This window comes from Haemaphysalis longicornis, unplaced genomic scaffold, assembly GCF_048455015.1.
Source record: "Haemaphysalis longicornis isolate Haplotype H1 unplaced genomic scaffold, Haemaphysalis longicornis Haplotype H1 scaffold_5, whole genome shotgun sequence".
Classification (NCBI taxonomy): domain Eukaryota; kingdom Metazoa; phylum Arthropoda; class Arachnida; order Ixodida; family Ixodidae; genus Haemaphysalis; species Haemaphysalis longicornis.
In genome coordinates this window covers 192,623,400-192,648,045 of record NW_027526385.1, presented here as the reverse complement: position 1 = coordinate 192,648,045, position 24,646 = coordinate 192,623,400, and the positions used below count along the sequence as shown (strand labels likewise).

At 48.9% G+C, this 24,646-nt stretch overlaps 1 protein-coding gene across 1 annotated transcript in view; it reads left to right on the top strand.

Moving 5' to 3' along the window:
* Positions 1–24,646, top strand: part of LOC144139576 (uncharacterized) — a 153,299-nt gene that overhangs the window by 54,590 nt on the left and 74,063 nt on the right. Inside the window, exon 5 of the mRNA XM_077671886.1 lies at positions 21,090–21,247. Coding sequence (XP_077528012.1) covers positions 21,090–21,247 — 158 coding nt within the window. The remainder of the gene's footprint in view (positions 1–21,089; positions 21,248–24,646) is intronic.

The window sequence follows — 24,646 nt, the reverse complement described above, 5'->3', positions numbered from 1 at the left end:
CGCTAAACTCGCTGAAATCGTATAACTGGACATTAAATAGCTAGAGGACCAAATACATTAGTAGAAAGAGGAGCGCCTGCGCGCGCTTCTGCCTCTTCGGTCACACGTTGCGGTTCCGTGCGAACACCGGATCGGCCGCACACCGCGCCCCCCGCATGTATCCCACCTGTTACGGCCCAACCTATGGCAGCGTACTTTCCGCGTTTGCAAGTGTCGACGTTGTCGCGCGTAGACGTGCGTCAGCGCTCGTCGCCAAAAATGAATGGCGATGCGAGCTGACGCGCGAACAACGCCGATGTCTATGCTCGCCAAATGTCGGCCTCGACGCATCGTTAGAAAGCATCGGAAAGGGGGTGGCAGCCTCCGGTTTTCCTGTCCGTCTAGTGGTTTGGAGCCATTCCTTTGTGCAGAAAACAATCAAATTCTTTTAATCCTGCGGTAACAGGCTGCTTGAGATAAATTGCAATCTATTTCTGTTCTAAAGCGCTGCTTCATTCCTGGATTGTTGGGCTTTCATCGAGGAGATTGTGGATTTGGGATAGCTTTTCATGAATTAAGGCCTAACCACATTGACGCGGAATCAAGCGTCGGCGAAAGTGGCGTCGTTCGGCGGCGCCGTGCCGATACGCAGTAGAGGGCGAGTAACCGCATGAGACCCTCGATGTCACCTGTCAGCCGCTGCATCGACGTTCGTTGGTAGACACGTTTGTATGAACTCTGCCACGATTTCAAAGTTATTTTTGACTTTTTCTCACCAGCTGTTTTCCATTGCTTAAATGCAGTATTCAAGACCCTACATTTGCCATAAAACTTACACTTAGCCTGATAGTTATTTCTACGAATATTTGCGTGCCAATTTTGAAATTCTGCAAAATGTACTTCAATTTGTTACCGTCAAATCTGAACATTATAAGGAAGCTTGATGAACAAAAATGCACTTCGAACAATTTATTTCCTCTGCAACCTGATACCGTGCGTTGATGTTATGTACGGACTGCTTCATAAGTGTTAGCAAAACAAATTCCAGCGCTGCCTTGCTACTGAGTTTAGAGTCGAACGAGACTTGTAGATTAAAAGTCAAGGTACTCTGGCACCCTTTGTTTACCCTTTAAAAAAAGCCGATCACACCATCACCGCAAACAAAAAGCTGAGGTTTCACCAATATTAGAACGACACCCTTTCAAAACGGAAGCCCAACTCTCAATTTCTCGACTACGCAAGGAAACGTGGCGGGTGCCACCAATTCGGTGTACTAAGCTGGGCTGCCAACAAATATTGTTGGGCGTGTTTTGTTTTGGTCGTATTTAAAAAATCTAGGCAGTAATAACGCTTCTTTCTTAAGTACCGATCTCGGAGGCGGGTCCAATTATACTAGTATTACAAGCGATGTAATGAACGCTCTCTTATTTGGGACAAGTAAAGCTGTCGCACAACCCTGGTCTCCCCTGCGCAAGGTACAGTAGCAGCGAATGGAATGGAAGATGTCGCTATATATCTGTAGTTGATGACGCTTGCTTCATAGCGCCTTCATACTTATAATACAGGTGATGTAGCCAGGGATACTTTATTTTACTCATAAAATGCTACCGGAAATCCCCGATCTCCCCGATGTAAGGCAAACAAGCACGAATGAAGGAGCGCTTTAGAACAGAAATAGATTGCAATTTGTCTGAAGGCAGCCGATTACCGCCGTCTAAAAAGATATTGATTGTTTCCTGCTGAAACGAATCACCCCAAGGCACAAGACGGACAGGAAAGCTACACGCTGCCGCCCGCTTTCCGATGCTTTCTAGCGCTGCGGAAGTCAGCGCCGATATGTGGCGAAAATAGAGATCGGCGTTGCTTACGCGTAAGCTCAAATCGCCATGCATATTCGGAGACGCGCACTGACGTGCTTCGACGCGGAATGCCGTCGACGCGTGAGGACGCGGAAAGTACTCTGCATGTGGTTGGTCCTCTCAATAAGAGATCTTTGGCTACATCGCTTTTATTATTAGCATGAAGGGGGTTGTCTGCAAGATCAGTGAGTGAGGAACAAGCGTTATCAACTCCAGAATTCTAGCGGCACCTTCCATTCTGTTCGCGGCTACCGTGGCTAGAGTGACTAGATCCATGGCGTGCGCAGGGGAGACCGGTGATGTGCGATACATTTGCTTGACCGAAATAAGGAAGGTTTGGTTACATCATTTTTAGTACTAGCATAATTGGCCCCGCCTGCTAGATTGGTGGGTAAGAAACAAGCGTTGTAACTGCCCAAATTTCATAAATACGGTGAAAACAAAACACATCCAGCAAAATTTGTTGGCAGCCTAGCTAAGTACACAGAATTCGTGTCCTCAACCATGTCTCGTGACGTGGTAGAGAGGTTGAGAGTTGGGCTTCCGTTTTGAAAGTCCATGGTTCTAATCTTGGCAAAACCTCAGGTTTTTTTGTTTGCGGCAAAGGTTTGACCAGCTTTTTTCACGGGGTAAACAAAGGGTACCAGATTAGATGGCTTTTTAATCTGCAAGTGACGTTCTACTCTAACCTTAGCAGTAAGGCAGCGCTGAAAGTTGTTTTTCTTACGCTAACAAAGCACTCTGTTCATAACATCAATGTAGGGCATCAGGTCACAAGGAAATAAATTGTTCGAAGGGCGTTTTTGTTTTTCAAGCGACAAAATAACTTAAGAAAATGGCACCAGCCATGCGAGTGGAAGTTGAAAGCGAGGAAATTATGCCGAAAGAAATGTCTAGAACGTTCGGATGGCAAGTTGTGGCAAGTTGCCCGTGAAAAAAGGACCCAAAGAAAGGAGTGCAAGGTGATCCTAACGTCGCCTAACGTTGTACAGGCAGCGGTAGTCGCCCGGCCTCGTCACCCAAAGCGAGGCGCGTTCAAGGGCAAGCTATTAAAGGCGGCAAGAATGCCGTTTCTACCGAGACAAGACACCCTGATAGCCATGCGTCCCAGAGGAGGGCTGAACGCCGGAGAAATTTTAAGAGATGAAGTCAGCCTCGACATACTTGCAACTGCGGGAGTTAGCACCAAAGAAGTTATTCATGACGTCATCTGCCCAAATAAGCAGCAAAATATCATCGTTGTCAGTACTCCAAGCAGGCAGAATGAAACCGCTACTCGGCCATAAGAATCATCAACACCAAAGGAGCAGCACACGAAAGTAGCGCCTATGAAACGTGCCCCCATGGCACCGTCAAGGTCTGCATCAGAGGACTCCCGCTAACAGACACAAATCAAGAGACAAACGAATTCATCTTCCAAGGCTACATCCCCACTGCCCTACAAGCCAACCCTAGCGGCAAGGCAACGACGGTGATTATAGCCTTTGACGGAGACAAAGTTCCATTACATCAGGTACGGCAACCTGCTGGTATAGTGCGCGCTGTACCACAAGCAAATAAAACTGCGCTATCGGTGCGGCCGCCTCGGCAACAGGATGGACGTATGTCCCAATCCTGAAGATCGAATATGCCGAGGGTGCGGACTGAAGAACCCCGAAAACAACCACACATGCGAAAACCCGAAATGCAGCCTGTGCGGAGGGAACAACCTCACCGCAGACAAAGAATGAAAGGCAAGCTTTCAGACCCCCTACGCCATATGCAAAAGACGCTGGGAAAGGCAACACCCAAGTGAAGAATAAAACCAACCAACAACTAAAGCGATAACAACTAGCATCATCACTTCAATCACCCAACAGGACCTCCGCAACAGAAGGCGACAACAGGAGGAACGGGAGAGCGGCCGAGCCGATCGAAAAAAAGAACGGGCAGAAGCAAGAGCGCCATCAGATCGCCATCCACAGCTGGAATCCGCAAGAAAGAGTCCCGCTTGAAGTCCAAGCCCAAGCCCAAGTCCAAGCCCAAGCCCAACCACGCCACAGAGGCTAGTCGTGCCACCAATGACGCAAGCAATGATGCATAATGCCAACAAAGAGACTACATCAGTAGCTATGGAAGAAGGGACAGTGGAAACCGCAGTTCCTCCGCCACTCGAGACGGTGATAGCTCTGCTCACGAAATTCTCCAACCAAGTAAACGACTTAACAAAAATGGAAAACGTTGAAACATAATGTGAGCAATGAACAATGAGAATTATGACGCTAAAGGTGAAATTCAAACACAAGGCAATGACTACCAAGAGAACAGCGAAAGTAACAATAAGAAACAAGCGACGACGAGTAAGCTCGGCACACAAATACGCCATCCAAGAAACCACAAAATGAAGAAGAGTAAACAAAAAAAGAAAGAAACAGCAATAATCCTGCCGAGGAACTACAGGGCATTAAAAAGTAAGATAAAAGAACTACATCTATATATAGACAAATTACAACAGAAACCAGACATCATAGCACTGCCAGAAACGAATGGCAAAACTAACTTCTCGGGATACGTCACATACACGGACCCCGGAGAAAGAAGCAAAGCAACCATGGTACGTAGCAACGTGGCGGTCACACAACACATGACCACCAAACGGGGCTGCGAACATACGCTCAAAGAAATCCACAGCAGAAGAGTGGCAGGAGACAGGAATATCTTCATACTAAAGCCCTGCTGGCGACCATCAAACACGACATAAACTTCGAGGGCACCATGATAGACTGCATCAAGGAAGCAAAAACAAGACCAGTTATAATGGTCGGAGACTTTAATGCAGCCAGCACAATATGGGGCGACAAATGTGCGTGCAAAAGAGGAAAACAACTGCTCAAAGCAATACAAAACCATGCGTTCGAAATCCTCAACGAACCAGGGATACCAACCAAAACAGGCACCAGAACAGCTAGAGATACCACCCCGGACCTTACGCTAATACGAGGAAGCCTACACGCCACCTGGTGCAATACGGAGGAAAACCTCAGATCAGACCACGACATAATGCGCATCACCCTGGGAGCGACAGAAATCAAGGCAAGATTTGGCCACGCCAACATTAGCGACTGGGATCAACTGCTTAAAGAAACAGAAAGAGATAAAGAGGAAGAACAAAGCGAGGCAAGCTAAGACTGCAAGGCGTATAATGAATGGGCCAAAGACAGCGGGAAAATATCAATAAGTTCACGCAAACGATAGCCACAACCTACCAAACACCCTTCATAGACAGCCGACTTAGCCACATGTCGGCGGCCAGGCACAGTCTCACAAGAAGGTGTTAGCGACAAAGGCATAATCGCAAGCCCCGAAAACGTATAAACGAGCTCAACAGAAAAGCGGCCGAATATGCGGTTGAACTATGCCGGGAAAACTGGTTTAAGCAATGCGATGGCCTCCAGGATACTCTATAGACAAAAAAGACATGGAAACTACTAAGACACCTAATCGACCCACTCAAAAGCAAGAACGCCAACGCAAGAGACATTGCAGAAACTATAAACAGATGTGAAGGAAACGTAACGCGACTCATCCATGACCTCACGGATGAATACCTCAAGACAAGAAGACACAACGCGACCCAACGTAAGTATGAGAGAGCTGCCAACGCAGAAATGGACGCAGAATTCATTGACCGGGAGTTAATCGCTGTCATCGAGGAAAGAAATCAAGGAAGCGTGCCGGGAGCAGACAAAATCACGAACAAAGTGCTCAGAAACGTCAACGACAAAGATGGAAAGAAACTATTGATGCTAGCCAACTAGGCACGGAAGAAAGGTAAGCTACCACAAGAATGGAAGGACGCAGGCTTCTACGGCATTCCCAAGCCAGGGAAACCACAAGTGGACAACCTGCAGCCCATCTCCCTTACGTCATGCGTAGGGAAGGTGGTGGAGCGCATGCTATACAATAGACTCCAAAGACGACTAGATAGCACAAAACAAATGCCCTCGACCATGTACGGCTTCCGAAGATATCTGAGCACCCCCGATGTACTGCTTCAGTTACATTATTTATTCATCAAAAAGGAAAAAAACCTGCACCACGAGCCATCTTGCCACTCTATCTACAAGGGGCGTTCGACAACGTCACACTCCAAAGCATCCTCCGTAACCTAATACAGACGGGCTGCGGAGAAAGAATGTTCAGATATATACCTGACTTTCTGAGCAATGGAAACGCAGCGATCAAAATAGGCGACCAAGAAAAGTCACCACCCATACCCTGGGAGACAGAGGAACCCCACAAGGGTCGGTACTCTCGCCGCACCTCTTTAACCTGGAACTTTTCCTACTTCCTAGCCTGCTCCAAAAAATAGAGGGAATAGATCAGGCCCTTTATGCAGACGACTTCACAATCTGGACGTCCCAAGCAGGATAGGAGGGGTGGATGGAGGAAACCGTACTGAGGGCGGTAGAGGCGGTGAACGAATACGCAAAAACCTGCGGCCTCAGGTGGTCTCCACCGAAATTAAAATTTCTGATCATCAATTTAAAGGGGCCCTGAAAGGCATTTTGAGCACACTAAATGAACTAGCGCAACCGTTAGATTGGGTCGTCAACGTCCTCTGTGCCAAGTATTACTGTTTTACGCACAGCGGAAAGCTCATACTTTTGTCGCAAAGTTTGTCGTTTTTTTCTCACCCTTCCCTTCGTGTTTTTGGACGCCGCCATCTTCACATGTCTACATCATCGATTCCCAGATGTTCGTCATGAGCTAGACATCCTGCTATTGGGCGGCTTTTCACGCACTTCCGGCAAAGAGATGAGTCGTCTGCTCAGCGTCGGCTCACCGGCTGATCTGCCAGCGGAGTGCCGGAGTGCTTGGACATCTTACGACAAACGAAACAAGTGTAAAACAAACGCTTAACCGTTGGTATTGAATGCAACATGGCCATAACACGACATGGATATTCTGTTACCTGAGTACGTTCCATAAAGAAAGCGTTGAAGCCCCGTGGCACTTCTTTCGTGCAATTGCAGAGAACGCCCTCAGCCGAAGGCCCGGGTTTGACACATACATTTTATTGAACTTCAAAACAATCCAGAGATGCGTTTCTAACGAACACAACGTCACAACATGCGTTGAAAGTCTGAACCACGATTGACAGAGGATGGGTTGCCTCCTGCCCGTCGCAAATTCGGTACTCATCTCGCGCGCGGTTTGCGGGGACGAACAGCAAGTCACTTAACTCTGGCGCACAAGCCTATGGCTTTTAGCCACGCACACTGCACATACCCCATGCGAGGTTGAGTCGTACGTCGCTCGAGAAAGATAATCCAGACCATGGGAAGCACTATCCACCCGCAGAAGCACAACGTCGCATTTCATCGCAAAACAAAGGCGTCCACAACACACACACCATCGCTTCCTGTAATGCCAAACGCATCTCGCACTTCCCAATGGGAGTGAGTGGTACGCCTGCAGTGCCCACATGTCGCGAAGTGGGGCCCCAAGCTGAACCGGGATCACGCAACCGTAACTGACATCTGGAGCGGTTTGTGCCTTGTTGCCAAGGCAACCGATGTTTGAGATTGTCAAAGAAATGGCGCTCGCTCCAGCGCTAGAAAGCTGAGAGCCGCGACGGAGCATGTTTTGCCAACGTTGCCGCTCTCCACCACGCGTCGCCCCAAGCTGAACTGGTCACATGATTGAAGCGTTTTGTGCACGGGTTCTGTATCGGTCTAATATGACTTTTTCACATGCCGCCGGCAGGAATTACCACCACCGCAAAATAAGGCCCGGCACCAGCGGGGCCACATCTGATACGGCGCTTTTTGGATAAACAGTGCACGGTGCATCAAGGGAACGAGCGCACGACCCTCCCCGTGCGGCTGCGAGTTCGCCGCCGATAAAAAGTCATGTGTCGCCAGCAACGTACACCGCGAAAGGGCAAAGCCAGGTCGACGCATACATGCGGCCAGGTTTTTCGTTCGCTTTTCCAGCCTTGAGCGGAGTGCGAAATTCATGGTGTCAACAAAGCTTGCCCGTAGCAGACGACAGTCTGAGCAGCACAATAGCGGAAGTACGTCACCGCTGCGGAGAGCAGCATCATGGGAGGCAAGGCTCGCGCGCCGTCAACAGTCGAAAGGAGGAGGAAACGCGGAGCGACGATAATTCGCCGTTTTCGATTTACAATTTCTCAGCTAATACTCATCGCTTTAACATAATTCTTGCGGCAGGAGATTGCAAATACATTGCTTTATTTTTGTACATGTACATCCATGCATCGGCGGAAGGTATTTCAGGACCCCTTTAAGACACAAGAACGGCGAAAAAGACAGCATAGGTCTCAACCTAGATGGCGCCCACATTGACCCAACCAGCCAAGCCCGCATCCAGGGAGTCGTCTTTCAAAACAACGGAAAGTACGAGGCATCTCTCAATACGCTCAAGCAATCGACATATCAAATCATCAATATGATCAAGAGGGTAGCCAACAAAACAAGAGGCTTCAAGGAGGAAGGTACCTTGACACTGGTACAAGCGTTCATCATGTCACACATAGTGTGCAAGGCACCTCACCTCAAACTTCTTAAGAAAGAGAAGGATCAGCTCAACGCAATCATATGAAGAGCCAGCAAAATAGCGCTGGGGATACCAATGGACACATCAACGGAAAGGCTCCTTGGCATGTCAAAACACAACACGGTACAAGAAATAATCGAAGGTCACCTGTCAAACCAGAGTCCGGCTCAGTCAGACACTGATAGGTCGACGAGTTCTCGCCAAGGTATGCTGGCAATAAGTAGATAGTAAAGAGAAAGACCGCCTACCCAATGAATGGGCCAGCAGAATAGAAAGGCACCCTCCTACAATGTTTATAGAACCAGGTTGCCCTGCTCCATGAGCGTACCAAGCGGAACGTGGAACTACAGTAGCTAGAATAGAAAAGTGTGATTAGCGGCATGCAGCGCCTATGAGGCGCTTTGAAGCCGCCGATAGGGATCCACGAGGGGGCGCGCGCGATCGTTTACACGTAGAGTTCCTGTATATAGCTCCCGCAGGGAGCTAAGAGTTGCGCGACCCTTTTCCACGCGCCGCCGTGATTGCGACACTCCGGTTATCCACGCCGCGCAGAGAAGCTCCCACTACGGCTGCGCCGCAGCCGCCGACGCGGGCGGCACCACGCCCCGCCCTAGGAACAGCAGCAGCAGAAGCGTGAGGCGCCGCCGACCGAAGCGCCCCCACCGCGCGTCGGCCGCCGTCGGAAGCGTGGCGGCGAGGCTCCTTCACGCGCGACGGGCGGCTTTCCCGCAGCAATCCGGATAACAAAGATGGCGGTCGGTCGCGCAACTCTTAGCTCCCTGCGGGAGCTATATACAGGAACTCTATTTACACGTCGCCTGGTGAGGCGCGTGCGGATCGTCTGCAATGCGATTGCTGCTTTGACCAGAGGGAAGCACCGCTTGCTTCCTGTGCCGTAGCAAGATTAAAAGTGCATTAGTGCCGCAAAAGCAGAACCACAGTTTTGTGCCGGGCCGCTCTACGGTTTACAAGTCCTGCAAAAAGAAACTGTAGTTTGACGTTCCGAAGGTCACGCGTCTGTATTGGCGCAGTGGTGACGAGCAATACCACGTACTGAGAAGCCGCTCAAGAAAAACACCGCTGTGTGCGAGCTACACTCCGGCGAAAGGTACATCTCCCGGCACATTGAACATACCACGAACGGAGAATTGTCTCAATCTACAGGGACAGGCCTCGGTTTCCCCGGAAGCTGTGCCCACGCAATTTCCCAATCTTTCGAAGTACCAGCCGAAACAACTTCCCCGAGCAGGAGGTGTCAAGCGAGAAGCGCACCCGCGGCCACACCCAACAATAAAAACGCTAAGGATGGTGACTGCCCTGTGAGTGCAGAGTTTGAAGAACCCCCATGCTTTTTTTCTGTCAGGAACGTGACCCTACTTCGGCAACATGAGGGAAACCACACGCTGAGTGTTTCGCCATTCACAGTGGCTTACAGAGTGTGTCGCACTGCGCAGGATAAAGCCAAAGCCCGTACACGTACCCTTGCAGACACTGGAAGCATTTACGAAACATCTGACATACTGAAGAATCCTGCCACTCTCCCCGTCCATGACTATCAAATTCGTTTTGGTCCTCTAGCTGCGCTTTTACACGAAGGCATTCAAAAAGGAGAAGGCATGCCTTTTCGGGAAAGGAAGAAGCATTTAAAGCTCAATATCCTCACGTAACAGCAGAATCGAACGTCGAAAACGCTTTTCCGAAGACAATTCGAGAAACAATGCTTGCATTTCTTCACACACACACACACACACACACACACACACACACACACACACACACACACACACACACACACACACACACACACACACACACACACACACACACACACACACACACACACACACACACACACACACACACACAAACAAATAGCAGCAAAAGGCAAGGCCCGATGAGCAAAGAAAGTTTATGGCTTCGAGCCTTTGCAATTATGAACGGATCATGAGAAATTAACCAAAACTTAGTAGTTTTTGTTGTTTGTGACGAGCACGTCGAAAATAAAATGCGTGTTTACCAGTAACCAGTCCACAATTCTCTGATTTGCTTCATAAGTGTCCGAGCCAGCCGGCTATATTCGGCTGTCAAAGTGCTCCCAGTCGGGTGCAAACTTCGATTATAGTACTTTAAAATACGACATTCATTGCATCTCAGTTTGCGCGACCACGTAGAATAGATATGACAGAAAATATATTCGTACTCCATATTACGCCGCCGTCGCAGCGAACGTGTAATCGTGCTTCAGCGCTACCTGGATTTTCCTCCTACAGCGTCACGCGGGAGAGGGCCCGGTCATCACACTTTCCTATTCTAGCCACTGTAGTGGAACCTCTCTAGTGAAACCTTTCTTTGCCGTTTGATTATTTTGAATGTCGCCAGGTAGCGCGGGCAACAGGAGGCGACGGTTTCTGCAGGTAATATTTTATTTTATTCACTTTAGCCAAAACCATGCATCTGTAGATTGTTTAATAAGGGACACTGCAAATATCACTCATGTATTGATTTGCGGCCGTATATTTGCGTAATGTCTTGTTCTTCTTCAACAATGTTGACAAGTATGAACATTAGCACCGGACAAAGATGTTCAGATTTGGCAGTTAGTATATAAGACTACTGCGCAGTGTCTGTTTCCCGTTGGCCGGGTGGCTGAATTGAGTCAGTCAGACAGACAGACAGACCGAAATTTGTGTGTTTAAGTAGCCCAAGAAAGACTATCGTCTATGAAAGACGGCAGGGTTCATACAAACTCCCCCAGCAACGCACGTCATCGCAGTGGCTGACGAGTGCCTTCGCCGGTCTCATGCGCTTACTCCCCCTCTCCTGCGTATCTGCGCGGTGCCGCAGAAGGAACTCACTCTCGTGCGACGCGTGATTTCGCCGCAATGTGGTTAAGGCTTTGAGATGATTAGTATCATATCGAGCGTCTCCCGTGTGGGCAATTAGCTTCACATGGCCGCGGCCAATGGCAGGGTGGGGCGCGTGAACGTCAGAGATGAAGTGGCAGGCGGGCAATTTGAGGGTCAGGTGTGACGCATCGATTCGCGTGCCTCTTCGCTCGATGACACGCCGTATACACACCGACAACCTGTTCCTGGTATTCAAAACGGCTTGGGGGAAGATGGGGGGGGGGGGGGGGGCGTCGCCTGGCCGGTCAGAGGATTGGAGGCTGGTTTGCTAGGACGCATATGTGTCTACCGCTGTACTCTGGACGCTCAAACACGCCGGGAGCGTAAACGATCAGATACAGCGCGCGGTGCTGTATATGTCAAATCCACTCAAAATATTAGGGGAACAAGGCCGAAATCACGAAGTGGCCAGCAGATGGCATGTCCAGTGCTCGCGGCTTTGTGTGTCTTCTTCAAGCCATAGCTGTTAAACGCAGAGCAATTGGCAGGACACACACCCTCTTTCGTGAGAAAGAAGTATCCAAAGAATTGAAGCGCTTGGACAACAGGGATAAGCGAGTACGCACACACAATGCGCTAAACCAACAGGCCCAAACCAGCACTCTCGAGAAGTATGTAGCTCTAAAAAATTAAGCAAGAACCAATCGGTTAAAAGTGAGTGGGTGTTCTACTGCAGGTTGCATTTCTTACATAATCGCTTGCAGTCAAGAACGCTCAATCGCACTTATGAAAGCCGAATGATCCTTTCTAACAGGCAAACTGGTTGAATGGTGGCTGGAATATAAAGGCTCGACAATTAGTTCGTTTTTAGAAATCTGATATACACACGTGTGAATCAATTGTTCAATCTATTCTCAATAAAAAGGTAGCCGTGTGAAGTGAAACACAATTCCCCTTCTTAGCTGGGTTACGTGCTTTGTTTACGATTGCACCCTTGAGAACACATCGATAGGGCAAGATAAGGAATGTGCGCTGTGACATGTATCGCGGCGCTCTCTCGCATAGAACAATCTTGAATAGTGCGCACAAACGTCAGCATCATCAACAGCCTACTCAAGTACGCTGCAGGACGAAGGCCTCTCCTATTGACTTCCAATCACTCCTGTCTTGCGCGGCTCGAGTCCACTGTTGGCCACCGAACTTCCCTATTTGATGCATTCGTAGTAGTATTGGCCTTACCCTTCTTCTAGACACATCTCGTGGTATATAGTCTGTTATCATATTCGGCCACCGGTTGTCGGTTCGTCCCACTACATAGGCAGCCCAAGCCCGTTTCTTTTTCTTTGCTTGAACAAAGATATCTACTCGACTTTGTTCCCAGACCCAGAAAGCTCGTTTGCTGTCCCTGAGTGTTACTCCTAATATTGCGTGTTTCATGCCCCGTTGAGCCGATCTAAGTTTGTTGTCAAGTTGTTTAGTAAGGCGCCAAGTTTCAGGTCAGTATGTCGTCCCCGGCAGAATTCCGTGGTTGTATATATTGCTTTTGAGTGATAGAGGCAGCTTGCTCTTCATTTTTGGGGAGTAATTGCCCAGAGCGCCCAAGCCCATGCCTATACTGCGCCCGATTTCTCTCTCGTGGTTGGGTTCAGCACTAACCATTTGTCTAAGGTAGTTATAATCTTTTACTCATAGCGTTTCGTTTCCTAAGGTGAAGAGGGCGCTTTCGGCATGCTCATTCCTGATTACTTTAGGTTTATTCATTGTTATGATTAGCCGCACGGCTGTGCTTTCTGATTGCAGTCCCTCAAGCATTTTTTTTAATTGTTCTGCAGTCTCACTCAGGAAAACTGCGGTACGCAAACATAATTACTCAGGTATTTTTTGGTTATCCTTAATCCTGTGTTTTCCCAGTCAAGCTTTCTGAATACCACATTCCGACATGCTGTGAATAGGTTTGGCGTGACGGTACCTCCCTGTCTTACTAGGCTTGAGATCAGGAATTTATCACTTTGTGAAGTGTTATCCTGGTCGTCCATCCCTTATATTGTCACCAAGGATTTGTACGTAATTCTCTTCCATTTCCCGGCCTTTTAATGCTTTTTAGCATGGCTTTGGTCAGTACTGAGACAACGATTCCTCATAGTCTATAAATGTCTTCGAAAAATTCTGCGGATTTTCCTATCACTTGGTGGACAACATGCATGTGGTCTATGTTTGATTAGCCTTTCTTAAACCAAACCTGCTGCCTGTGTTCTTGGGAACCCAGGCTGTCACCTATGCGGCTAACGAACTTTGAGAGAAATGTTGTGAACTGAGAGTAAGCTGATTGGTCTGTAATTATCAAGGTCTTTGGTAACCCCCTAATATAAATCAAAATATTGTTGGTGTTTTTCAGGCTGTGTTACCTTTTTGAGTCCTTAAGCATTCTGAATATCGTGGAGAAAGGTATTCTAGTACATAATCTCGTCCACTCTACGAACGATCCACGGTTATGCCGTCGTCACCTGCAGCTTTTGCTCTTTTCATGCCCTTGCGAGCCTTCGTAATTCCTGATTAGTCACTAGAGACGTATATCGCCAGTTAAGCTTCCACTCCGCAGTTTCCCCTGGTGTGAAGTCACTGGCATACAATATGGTGAGAATCGTTCTGCTTTCAATCGTTCTGGAACTGAAACCATCGGTCCGGACTGTATACCCGCTTGGCAGAGCAAAAAAAACCACCTGTTTTTGTTGCATAGGCGTCGAAGTGCGGCTTTGAACCGTGGCGTAGGGGGTTAGGACGGAACGTAGTGGTCGAAAAATATTCACGTCTGGCTTTCAAAATAGACCAGTTTTCGTGTACTGACTGCTGCTCAAAGTTAGCCAAGGTGTCACCGTTTCCTTAATAGGGTGCGCTATTAGAAGATGTGGGGAGTCGACTCAAGCGAGCAAACAACCCCACCGAATCTACAGGGCACAGGTGACGAAGAGGGCGGCCGTCTGATGTGCGGCTTTCGCCGACCAGAGCGGCAAGAATGAGTCAGAGCCTTGAAAGAAAATAGCACAAAGACTTATATTTAGACAGGCATAGCAGTGCACAAGCACGAGGTAATATAACGTTAATGAGAGACAATTTAGGTCAAATACAAATGCAAGAAACAGTTCAAAATTAGGGAAATTGATACAATCAGGAGCGTTAACAAATAGATATTACGAAGTAGAGCAGTTCACCAAAAAGAAGACAAACAGTTCGATGCATATGAGAGACAGAGTCCCCCAATATTCACCGACTGGACCGGACGATGCACCGCTGTCGGAGGCGATTCGGCTACCTTGGAAGCATGGCTTCGTTGTAGGCCAGGCCGTCCGAGACGATCACGGTGATTCGATGCCCGAGAGTACGTTGGAGTCCTCCAGGATGCGGGTCGCCGATGGCGTGATGCACAAACTGGCAGGTGCCGTTGTCACAACACGACGTCCACACATAGCTAGTTTGCTTAGCCGCGGCTCCTCTTTCAAATGCAGAGCATTTCTTTAACTCACAATGTCACCCGTTCTAGTTGTCTATAGTCGTCCGCACCCCTCCCCCTACAATATATATAAAAAATAATACTTACCGGCGCCTGGTTTTGATCCCATGACCCTGCGGGCGGAACGCAAGGTACATGGCGCTCTACCCACTGCGCCACAAAGCCGACACAGAATGGAGGGCTACGAACGTGCCTTATATCCTTGGCTCATTCAAACTACGTCAAGAAGCTGCTGATACAACGCATTCACTACCTGTGGGCGGAACGCGAGGTACATGGTGCTCTTCCCACTGCGCCACAATAATCATACCCACCTGCTAATAAATGATGTCATACCCACCTGCTAATAAATGATGTTACGTGACCACGCAATTACGTATCCTCATTTAATTACAATACAACAACCAACAGCAACAAGTGCAACAACATTAACGTTACGCAAACTACTTAACGTCGTGCGCCCCCGGAAATGCTATGCATTTGATCATGCCCCTCGCGAGTGGGATGTTTAGTTTCCTGCAGCAGCAAGAACCAGGCGGCTTCCTGCGCAGTTTGTGGCGCATACCCACTTGGGGGATTGGCCAGGATCGTTTCACTTACTACATGCCGGTTACGGCAGGGTTTGACTCGAATTTTTATAACCTCGCCGGTGCGAAGAGAGAGGGCACAACACATGACGCGTCCGCGGCCGTCGGTGAATAACTTCCCTCTTTCTTCCTTCTAGAATCATCGGCGCGCTTTAGCACTGGCAAGGCCACGCGTTCCTCCTCGAGAGTGCTCGAAGCTTCGGTGTAAGCTGAGCGATGGAGCTTTTACTTTGTTATTTTCTTGCTGGTGAGCCGGCGGGTGTCACGCCTCTTCGTTTCAGAACGTTCCAGCATTGTCTCGGGGTGAATGAAACCGAACTCAACGAATCGAATGACTGCAAGAAGAATTAGGCGCTTTACATTAAATTGAAAAAATTATACGGTATTTTAGATGTCGTACGATGGAGATTGTGACACGTGGATTCAAAGAAAAATTGCTCTATTTTGCTGTCTCCTCTAGAGCAATTCCGGATAGTTTTCTCTCTTTTGTTAAAATTAACGCATGCCTTCAGATTAAAGTGCAACATTGAGGGATCACTCATTTCTTTGAAGTAACTAAGGGAAGCAACGAAGCGTGGGCATTTGTTGAGATCAAGTTTAGGGTGTTGAAACAAGTAGGGGTAGTTCGGAACGGTTTGTGAACGAGTTGGATTGATTGAAGTCAAACCGTACGTTTATAAAGTCAACACACTCGTACGAATTATGAGCAATGGTTGCAAGGTCGTGTTGCCTCTTTATGTGTCGTTGATTGAAGTATCCCAAGAGAAATAACGGCACATTCGGATATCCAATAATGACACTGTTTAAAACACCACGTAGTTCGATAGAAAACAAAGGGGAAATGGCAGGTGACCTATAATATCCGCATAGAATGAAATCTTGGCTGGGGAGACGCATTTATACACAGATAAGTTAAAAAACGGGAGAGACACTAACCGCATGAGATTTCAGAGCACTGCTGATGACAATACGCCTGCACCAGAACGGACGTCTCGATTGGAACGATAGATGTCGGAGGCTTTTCCGCATTCAAATACCTCGCTGTTTACGATGTTTGTGCACAGACGTGGCTGTTTTAGCTGAAAGCCAAGTCACTGTACAAACATTACATGTGCGGAACGCGAATCAAAAGTACAAGATATCTGCACCTTCTTATTCATTACGCTTCGCGTATTTTTGAATAATACGGCCAAGTGCCCAACATGCGACACTGCAGAAAATGGCTATGTATAGGGACTGACACGGGGCGTAGCACGGATGCGTTACCACTCGACGTACGTGTCTCCCGGTTATGGGTAACTTCACCAACCTCGTCGGTTTCGGCACAGTGGAAGTACGTTTTTTTTGTACATTACAAGTTAGTTGGAACGTGGTGAAAAACGCTGACCGCTCGCATTGTGAAATTTATTTAGTTTTTTTTGCGACTGTCGAATGGTTCCGCAAAAGTACTCCCCCACTGATACGCCTGTGCTTTCGAGTCTGGCTTTATTTTAGAAGAAAAAAACTTGACGATGACGGGTTGCATTTTGGTGGCTGATAAAGCGTCCAAACTGTGTGCTCTCGACATAGTACCAGAGATGTCGGAACTTTGCATTTCAAGACTAGGTTACAAATGTAGGCTCCAGATTGAACCCAAGTCTCCGATTCTTTGTCAGTTAGTTGCATAAAAGATACGGTTGTCTCTTCTAGGCCGGTCATCAAGTTCATTCATTCTTGACTTCAATTCCGCATTTTCACTTTGTACTTCGCCCGAAAAAAGATTCCTAAATCAGCGGCGGGTGGTCCGCCTTTAAGAGACGCGACAGCAGATTCAGAAGACAGACAAAGAACTTTATTCAAGTCCTGAAGAACTGCCTTGGACCGCCCCTATCAAGGGGAGTCCGTGACAGTCGCGGGCCGCTCCCACGCAGCGACCGGAATGCCGTGACCCTCCGCTCTTCTGCAGGCCCACTGGACAGCCCGTAGCTGAACTGAAAGGTCGCTGCTCCTCAGGGCTTCCTCCAAGTCCCCTTTTTTGGTGAACTCTGCATCGCGTAACGCAGGACATTGCCAGAGCATATGTGCTAGTGAGCAGTGCGCCTCCCCGCAGTCCGGACAATGCGGTTCTATGTTTGGCGAGAAGTGGCTAAACCTTCCCCTCGAAGGGAAATATCCCGTTTGGAGCATCCTGAATGCCGACGATTGCGGTCGATTGAGGTGAGGGTGAGGAAGCGGAAAAGTCCTCCGAGAAAGTTGATAATGAGTCGTCACCTCGTGGAAGGTGAGAAGCGAGTCTCTGTACCTCACGGCGACCCTGCATACGAATTCGCCGGGACCGCCGCGGTGAGCGAAACTTCGCGCATGGTCATGGGCGAACTCATTAGCGTTGGGAACATCGGGATGTACGTTGGCCCCCATTTGGGCCGGGAACCGATTTATGGTGTGAAATCCAGCAGCACCCTCGCTGCCGAGGATGGCCGCTGCCTCTCGCGAGATCGAGCCCGATGCGAAAGCCCTAGGTGCGGACCGCGAATCTGTAAAGATATCTGGACGCGATGGGTCTTTCATTGCTACAGCAATGGCGATTTGCTCAGCCACCGTTGCCGATACATTTTTAACTGAGGCAGCACATAGGAGTTTGCCACTATGGTCGACCGAGACCACTGCGAAGCAGTCGGAGTGATCGTACTGGGCTTCATCGACAAAGGTCGCGAGTTCCGGAGACTCTGCAACCGAGGTCAGTAAAAAGCGGGCCCGAGCTAAGCGGCGCCCTACATTGTATTGCGGATGGACATTTCTTGGAAGCGGCCGTACTGTAAACGTACTTCAGATTGAGGGCGATAAGGCCACTTGACGCTCGTTAGACTCGTTAAGACCGCAGCCAATTGATTCCACTATGCGCCTACCAGCCCGCGAGGACGATAGACGCACGACCGGAGCCGTCTTCTGGGCCTATGTCACCTCCGAGAGGGAATTATGCATGCCCAATTGCATGAGCTTCTCGGTGTTTGTGTGGACGGGCAAGCCTAGAACTCGCTTTATGTTTTTGCGCATTAGCGCATCGATTTTGGCCTCGTCCGTTTTGGACCAGTGCACAGCCGAAGTGACGAAATTAATGCCGCTCATAAGAAACGCATGGTAGAGCCGAAGGAAATTGCTCTCGCTCCACCCTTCCCTGCGGTTAGATACTCTGAGTATGAGCTTAAGCATGTTCTCCGTCTTGAAGGTGATGCGGGCTATTGTCTTTGAGTTCCGCCCCTTTGACTCCAGTAGAAGTCCGAGGATCCTGATGGAGTCTACCCTGGGGATTCTCTGCCCATCCCGTGTGTATATAGCTATGGGAATCAGCTCTAAAGGAGTGAGGTTCCTCATCCCGTGTCGAGTGGGTCTGTCGAGTAATAACTCGGACTTGGCCGGTGACAGGCTCATTCCCGAATCGACTAGAAACTTTTGCGTTATGTCTAATGCCTGCTGAAGCGCCTGCTCTACCTCAGCGTTGGACCCTCCCATGCACCACACGGTGATATCGTCCGCGTAGAGAGCATAGTTGGTCCCGCGCACCGTGGCCAGTCGCTCCGAAAGGCCCTTCATGGCAATATGGAAGACAAGTGGAGAAATGACAGCACCCTGTGGGGTGCCTCTCGCTCCCAAAGTAAATTCCTCAGATTTAATTGGACCGATTAGGGTGGTAGCTTTGCGATCCCTGAGAAAGGAGCTAACATATGCGTGGAAACGTTTTCCCAGGCCTATATCCGAGATCGCCTCAAGCACAAATTTGCGCGAGATATTATCAGACGATTCAAGGGCGTCCATCCTAGTTTAGAAGTGGTAAAACGTTTGTCTGAATATTTTGTGATTCTTTTTAAGGTCAGCGAAGAGCTGCAAAGCATCAGAGGGATGGGACTCAAATTTGTCGGAGAGATCGGCGATAGCCTCTAGGACTTCCTTATTAGGCCCCGGATTCTACTCTAAGTCACCGCAAAGCAGCAGCTGTTTTGATACAAGAACGCATTCACAAAACATCTCGCAAAGAACACTTGGGCACAGAAAGAGCAGCAGGCAGACGTTGCTAGAATGCTTACGGTACAGTGAGGCAATTTCACTAACCCGCTGGACAAAAAGCAGTGGCTTGGTCAGTGACGAATAGACACCTGCCGCTTTGCCGTGCCAACTAAAAGGCTCGTGTGATGCCCTTCGTTTAAGTAGGCGGTGGCTGGTGTTGACCAAGTCTATAACGCTTGCTGGTTTAGAAAAGGCTTGAATTTGGTTGCCAGATCCGGTTGGTGACGAAGGCTAGGCTCGTCGATTATCGGTGCCGGAGGTACCAGCTGAAGTGGCAGGACTAGAACTGTCGATGCGTCATGCTATGGTAGAAGCCATGCGCCAAGCAGGAAACACTGCGCACCAAAAAGCAGCGGTTCCGTCAGTGAACAACACCTGCCTGCCGCTCGTTCGTGCCACTAAGGGCTAGCATGCAAGGAACGTTTTCTATTCTTCTGGCATGAAGGTTTTGTATTCGTATTTTGTCCCCGCCTATTTTTACGTTATTGCCTTCCTCAACCTTTGTTATGCAGCTGATGTATTACTTATGTCAAGACGTCATGTGGTTATTGTGCCAAACAAATGCGAAATCCCGTCCCGTGGAGCACTATCACCGATAATTGCTATTTTTGTTCCCGCCTGTTTTTTGCTGTCAAATATTATATCAAGAATGCCCCAACTGCTTTCAGCGAACTTTTTAAATATATAACAGCGCTTACACGGAACGGCAAATATTTCTTACCTTACATGGGTAACATACTTACGGTGTATTTCTGGCCGGAATTAGGAAGAAAACCCTGGCTAAGCTTTTATCATCCAATAATGTCATTTTCCAAACTACTCTTGTGTGTGTATTTTGGAACTCTACATCTGTGCTCTGATGTCCAAGACATTCTTCAAAGTATTTCGAAGAATCCTCCCTCTGGATTAGTGTGTGTTCTCTCTAAATTTTGCAAGGTTTCAGTTTAGTCATTGCTGTCAGAAACAAGCAAGCCAGGGGAAGAATATTTCGGTCATGTCACTTTAAGGTTTTAGTCAAAGCGAAGCCTCATTTCTGGATTACTTACTGATCCAGGGTATTCTAAACCATGAAAGATTTAATGTGATTTTTTTATATTGGGAACACATTTTGATGTAGTAAATGTTTTCTTGTGGTGTTTTATTTTATTAGCGTTTATTAGTACCCATCTTAGGCCCTAGCACTAGTTTTAGCCGTGGTAAAATCATTGATACCCCCTGGCGTATTTTTGTTGTATTGGTGGATTATATTGAGAAACTCTCCCCTTTGTACTTACTCTATATTGAATACAAATAATATCAAAAGAATCCTAAAGCCTGCTCAGAAGACCATCAAATGTGCGAGATAACTGTGTTTCAAAAGAGAGTAAATGAACATCATAAATTTTAAGACCAACTCGCAAAAGTTCTTCAATTTTAAGAAAATCATGTGAATGTAGTGACTTGGGAACCCAGTGTTCAGAGCAGGGCGGAAGCCAAGTGGATCGCCAGAGTAACGCGTTACTTACCAAATATATTCCGCGCAGGAGAAAAAAAGTGTTTGACAGAAGTCATGAAATAGTTGCGGGTTAATACTGTGCACAGCCAATGCAGAATTTGCGCATATATTTTATGAGAGTCACCGTTGTCTGCAGCAAAATAAAGCTGGAAAATTATGTGGACAACTGTGCTTTGTGCCGGAGGTTTGATTATTTTGTGTTTTATTTCGCAGAACCTTGTGGAAGCGTATTCTCGAGCACATATGGATCCATCGAAAGCCCACGCCACCCGTATAATTACCCACGCAATAAGAGGTGCACCTATGAGGTCATTGCCTCTCCTCAACACTGCATAATTCTCAACTTCAGAGATTTTGATCTCAAGTATACGGTATGTTTCTGGTATCTCATATTCCGGTGCTTTAAGAACATCAGCATTGTCAATTTTCTATGAATGTTCCTATTGCCTGCAGTAACCGAAACGCGCAGCCGTACAGCAAAGAAATATTACTAGGGCATTTGGTGTAATCCTTCTCACCTGATTCTGCTTTGCTGCTATGTTACTCCACTTAAAACCGCAGAATATAGAAACACTGTGCTAAATTTCTAGCCCTAAGTAAAAAAAGTAAAAAGAAAGATCATGACCACAATGTAACTTTTGTTCTCTCAAAAGGTGCGAAGCCAGTGCAATTATTCTACAAAGTATTGCGTAATAAAGGACAGGTTCCTTTAAAATTCACTCATTTTAATTATTCCAGAAAAATTAACTGTACACGAAAGACTTGGTCGGCCTATATGGAGGATTCCTTCCGTATGCTCAGCCTATAGTTACTCATTGCTTCTCCTGCATACTAGCCATATAAATATTTGGCCGATTCTGTAATCTTTTAATTTCCAGAAAACATATTCCACAAGGCGTTACTCACTACTACGTTATGAAAAGTTCGGACTCTGTACATGACATGCTTTATTTACTGCTGCGCATTCGGGATTTCAAGGACTTTTTAAGTAGCTTCTTAAGGCATTGCAACCCTATATATTTCAAAACACGTTGCCGGGGACATCTGCGTTCACGTCTTTCAGCGGCCCGTGAGAAGGAAACAGTGTCAGTGTTCCAAAGTGTTTGTTCTCTAATGTCTAATCCGGAAACAATATTTTTATTTTTGTGAAAAGAGAGATACAGAGCGACTTACGGGCGGCTTTTAGTTGTCGCGGTTGCGGTCTTTGAGCGAGAAGAAAACAGTGTCGGTGTTCCAAAGTGTTTATTCTCTAATGTCTCGGACGGAAATCTTTTTTTTTGTGAAGAAAAAGATAGAGAGAGAGAGCGAGTGAAGATCTTTATTACGGAAGGGAAAAGCTGGCGTATATGAAAAGGGGTAGAGGTGGCAGGGAGCACACGTTTATGGCGCTTGAGGCAGCAGCACCATTCTTGCGCCCTCAACAGTTCGCGGTGATGATTTGGTAACGAGCTGGTCAAAGCTGCCGCCCATGTCTCGGCGCAAGTGGAATATGTAATGTTTGTGTTGTTCTCTGCTGATCGTAGTCTTGGAGATGGCTATATTGCGTGGACGAGGGTGAATGTTTTCCCGATTTTAGCCGATATTTAAGGAAGTATGTATTGTTTGCAACCAAATAAACCCCGCACAAAGACATGTACACATTTCTGTTGGTTATCCTGGTAGGAGTAGGATGAGGAGACGTTCTTGGCATTTTTCTGGGGCTACAATTGTCCAAGTCACAAGCAGCACGGTATGTGCGCTCGCGTGCCTCTTGATCGGTGCCTCGTTCTCTTCCATACTCTTGTGTCCGGGTGTCCGGGTGTCCAGGTGACGTTAACATCTTACTGATTCCAGAAGGGAGTATCTTACCCAAATGTTCAGGTAGTCTGATTGTAAAAAAGTCTGATGCCATTTGAGAGAGTCTAATGATGTTTAAAATTTTATTCGATACTTCTGCTATTCCGATTGCAAGAGCATGTTTACAACTTCTGCTTCTTTGTTCCTGTACACACAAAGGTCATTCAGTCACAAGGATTGCTTAGTAGTAAACTAAAACTACAATTATTCCCCCACACCTTTGTACATCCAGCAGTAAGTGTATACGCTGGTCTCGTGATATCGGTGCTTTCATCAAATGAACGTAATCCTGCCATATCACCAGTTCTTGTGCAGGTTTAGATCCATGTTTTTGATAGAGGAGAGTTTTTATGCGCAGATACCACATCAGTTGCGCGTCTACCATGACGTGCAGTCTTTTCTCTTCGGAGGGGTGCCGGTCTTCCATACAATGGCCCGTCCCGATTTTGTTCTGTCCGCCACTCTGGTGCTATAAGAGTGGTTTCCCTGATCACTTCAAAAGTCTTCCGAAGACACAGTTTGAGGGTCTATTCGTTATCATCATTATGAACATCTTATTCAGGTAAACTGGAACACGAGAGAGAGAGAGAGAGAAATGACCTGTATTGATTCGTCCTGCGAGAAAGGTGCGGGTCAGGCCACGCAGGGCTTCGCCGCACCTCGTCAACTACCTGCGCTAGGTAGCGGGCGGAGCCCGAGGCGTCGTGCCCGGCCGGCCGCGCAGGTTACTCGGATCGCCCACGCCGTCGCCGTCCGCTCGACCCCCGCGGGGGCCGGGAGGCGAGGGGCGCTGGCTTTCCTTTCGCCGTTGCAGCGCCAGAGCTTCCTCGAGCCGCTGGACGGCCCTGACCTGGTTGCCGTGCTCCGGGGAGCCGATCAACTCGCGAATGTCCGGCGGGAGGCGGTCGCCTCCGTCGCGCGCGCACTGTTCGTCGCAGCCCCACATGATGTGGGCCAGGTCCGCGGGCACTCGCGCACACACACAGCACTCGGTCCGCTCGTAGAGTTCCGGGTACACGTGGCGCGCCAGCGCCGGCGTGAGCACGGTCTCGGTCTGTAACTGCCGCAAGAGCACCGCCTCCTCCCGGGACAGGCCGGGGTGTGGAGGCGGAAAAGTCCCTCTTTCGCGTCTGTACCACCGGAGCACTTCGCCGTAGGCGACGAGGGGCTCCCCTGCGTCTTCGTCGTGGTCGTCGTCTGCTTCCTCCCCGGAGTCTTCCGGGGTTCGGTCGAGGCGGGGGGGCGCAGTCCGGCACGTGGCGAGGACTCGGGCCGCGGCGTCCGCCTCTTCGTTGCGGTTGTGGTGGCCGTTGGGCAGCTCCCGGCCCGCGTGGGCCGGGAACCACCGGATGCTCGTGCTGTTGGCGGCCCCCTCCCGGATCCGAGAGAGGAGCCGCGCGGTGCTCCTGCACACCGTGCCCCTCGCGAAGTTGGAGATCGCCGACTTGGAGTCGCTGAGGACGGTCCGCGTGCCGGGCAGGGTAGGGCTAAGGCGATCGCCGCCTCCTCGGCCTGCCGTACGGTCGCGGCCCGCACGCTCCCGGCGTTGAGCAGGTCTCCCGAGGTGGCCTTCAGGACCACCGCCACGAAGGTGTCAGCCCGCTCGCGGTGCTTGGCCGCGTCCACGAACACCGCTCCCTCGTCCTCGTTGTACGTTCTGGCGAGCGCGCGCGCCCGCGCCGACCGGCGTTCGACGTTTCGCTCCGGGTCCACGTTCCTCGGGAGTGGAGGCACTACGATACGGCGTGCTATGTCGTCTCGCAGCGGGACCAGCTCGTCTCCGCCGCGGGACCGAGGGGCGGGCGGAGGCCCACCCGTTGCAGGATTTTGCGCCCGGACGTGGTGCTGCCGAGGCGCTCCAGCTGCGATACACGCTGCGCTTCGCTGATCTCCGCCAGGGTGTTGTGGACCCCCAGGGACAGGAGGGCGGCGTT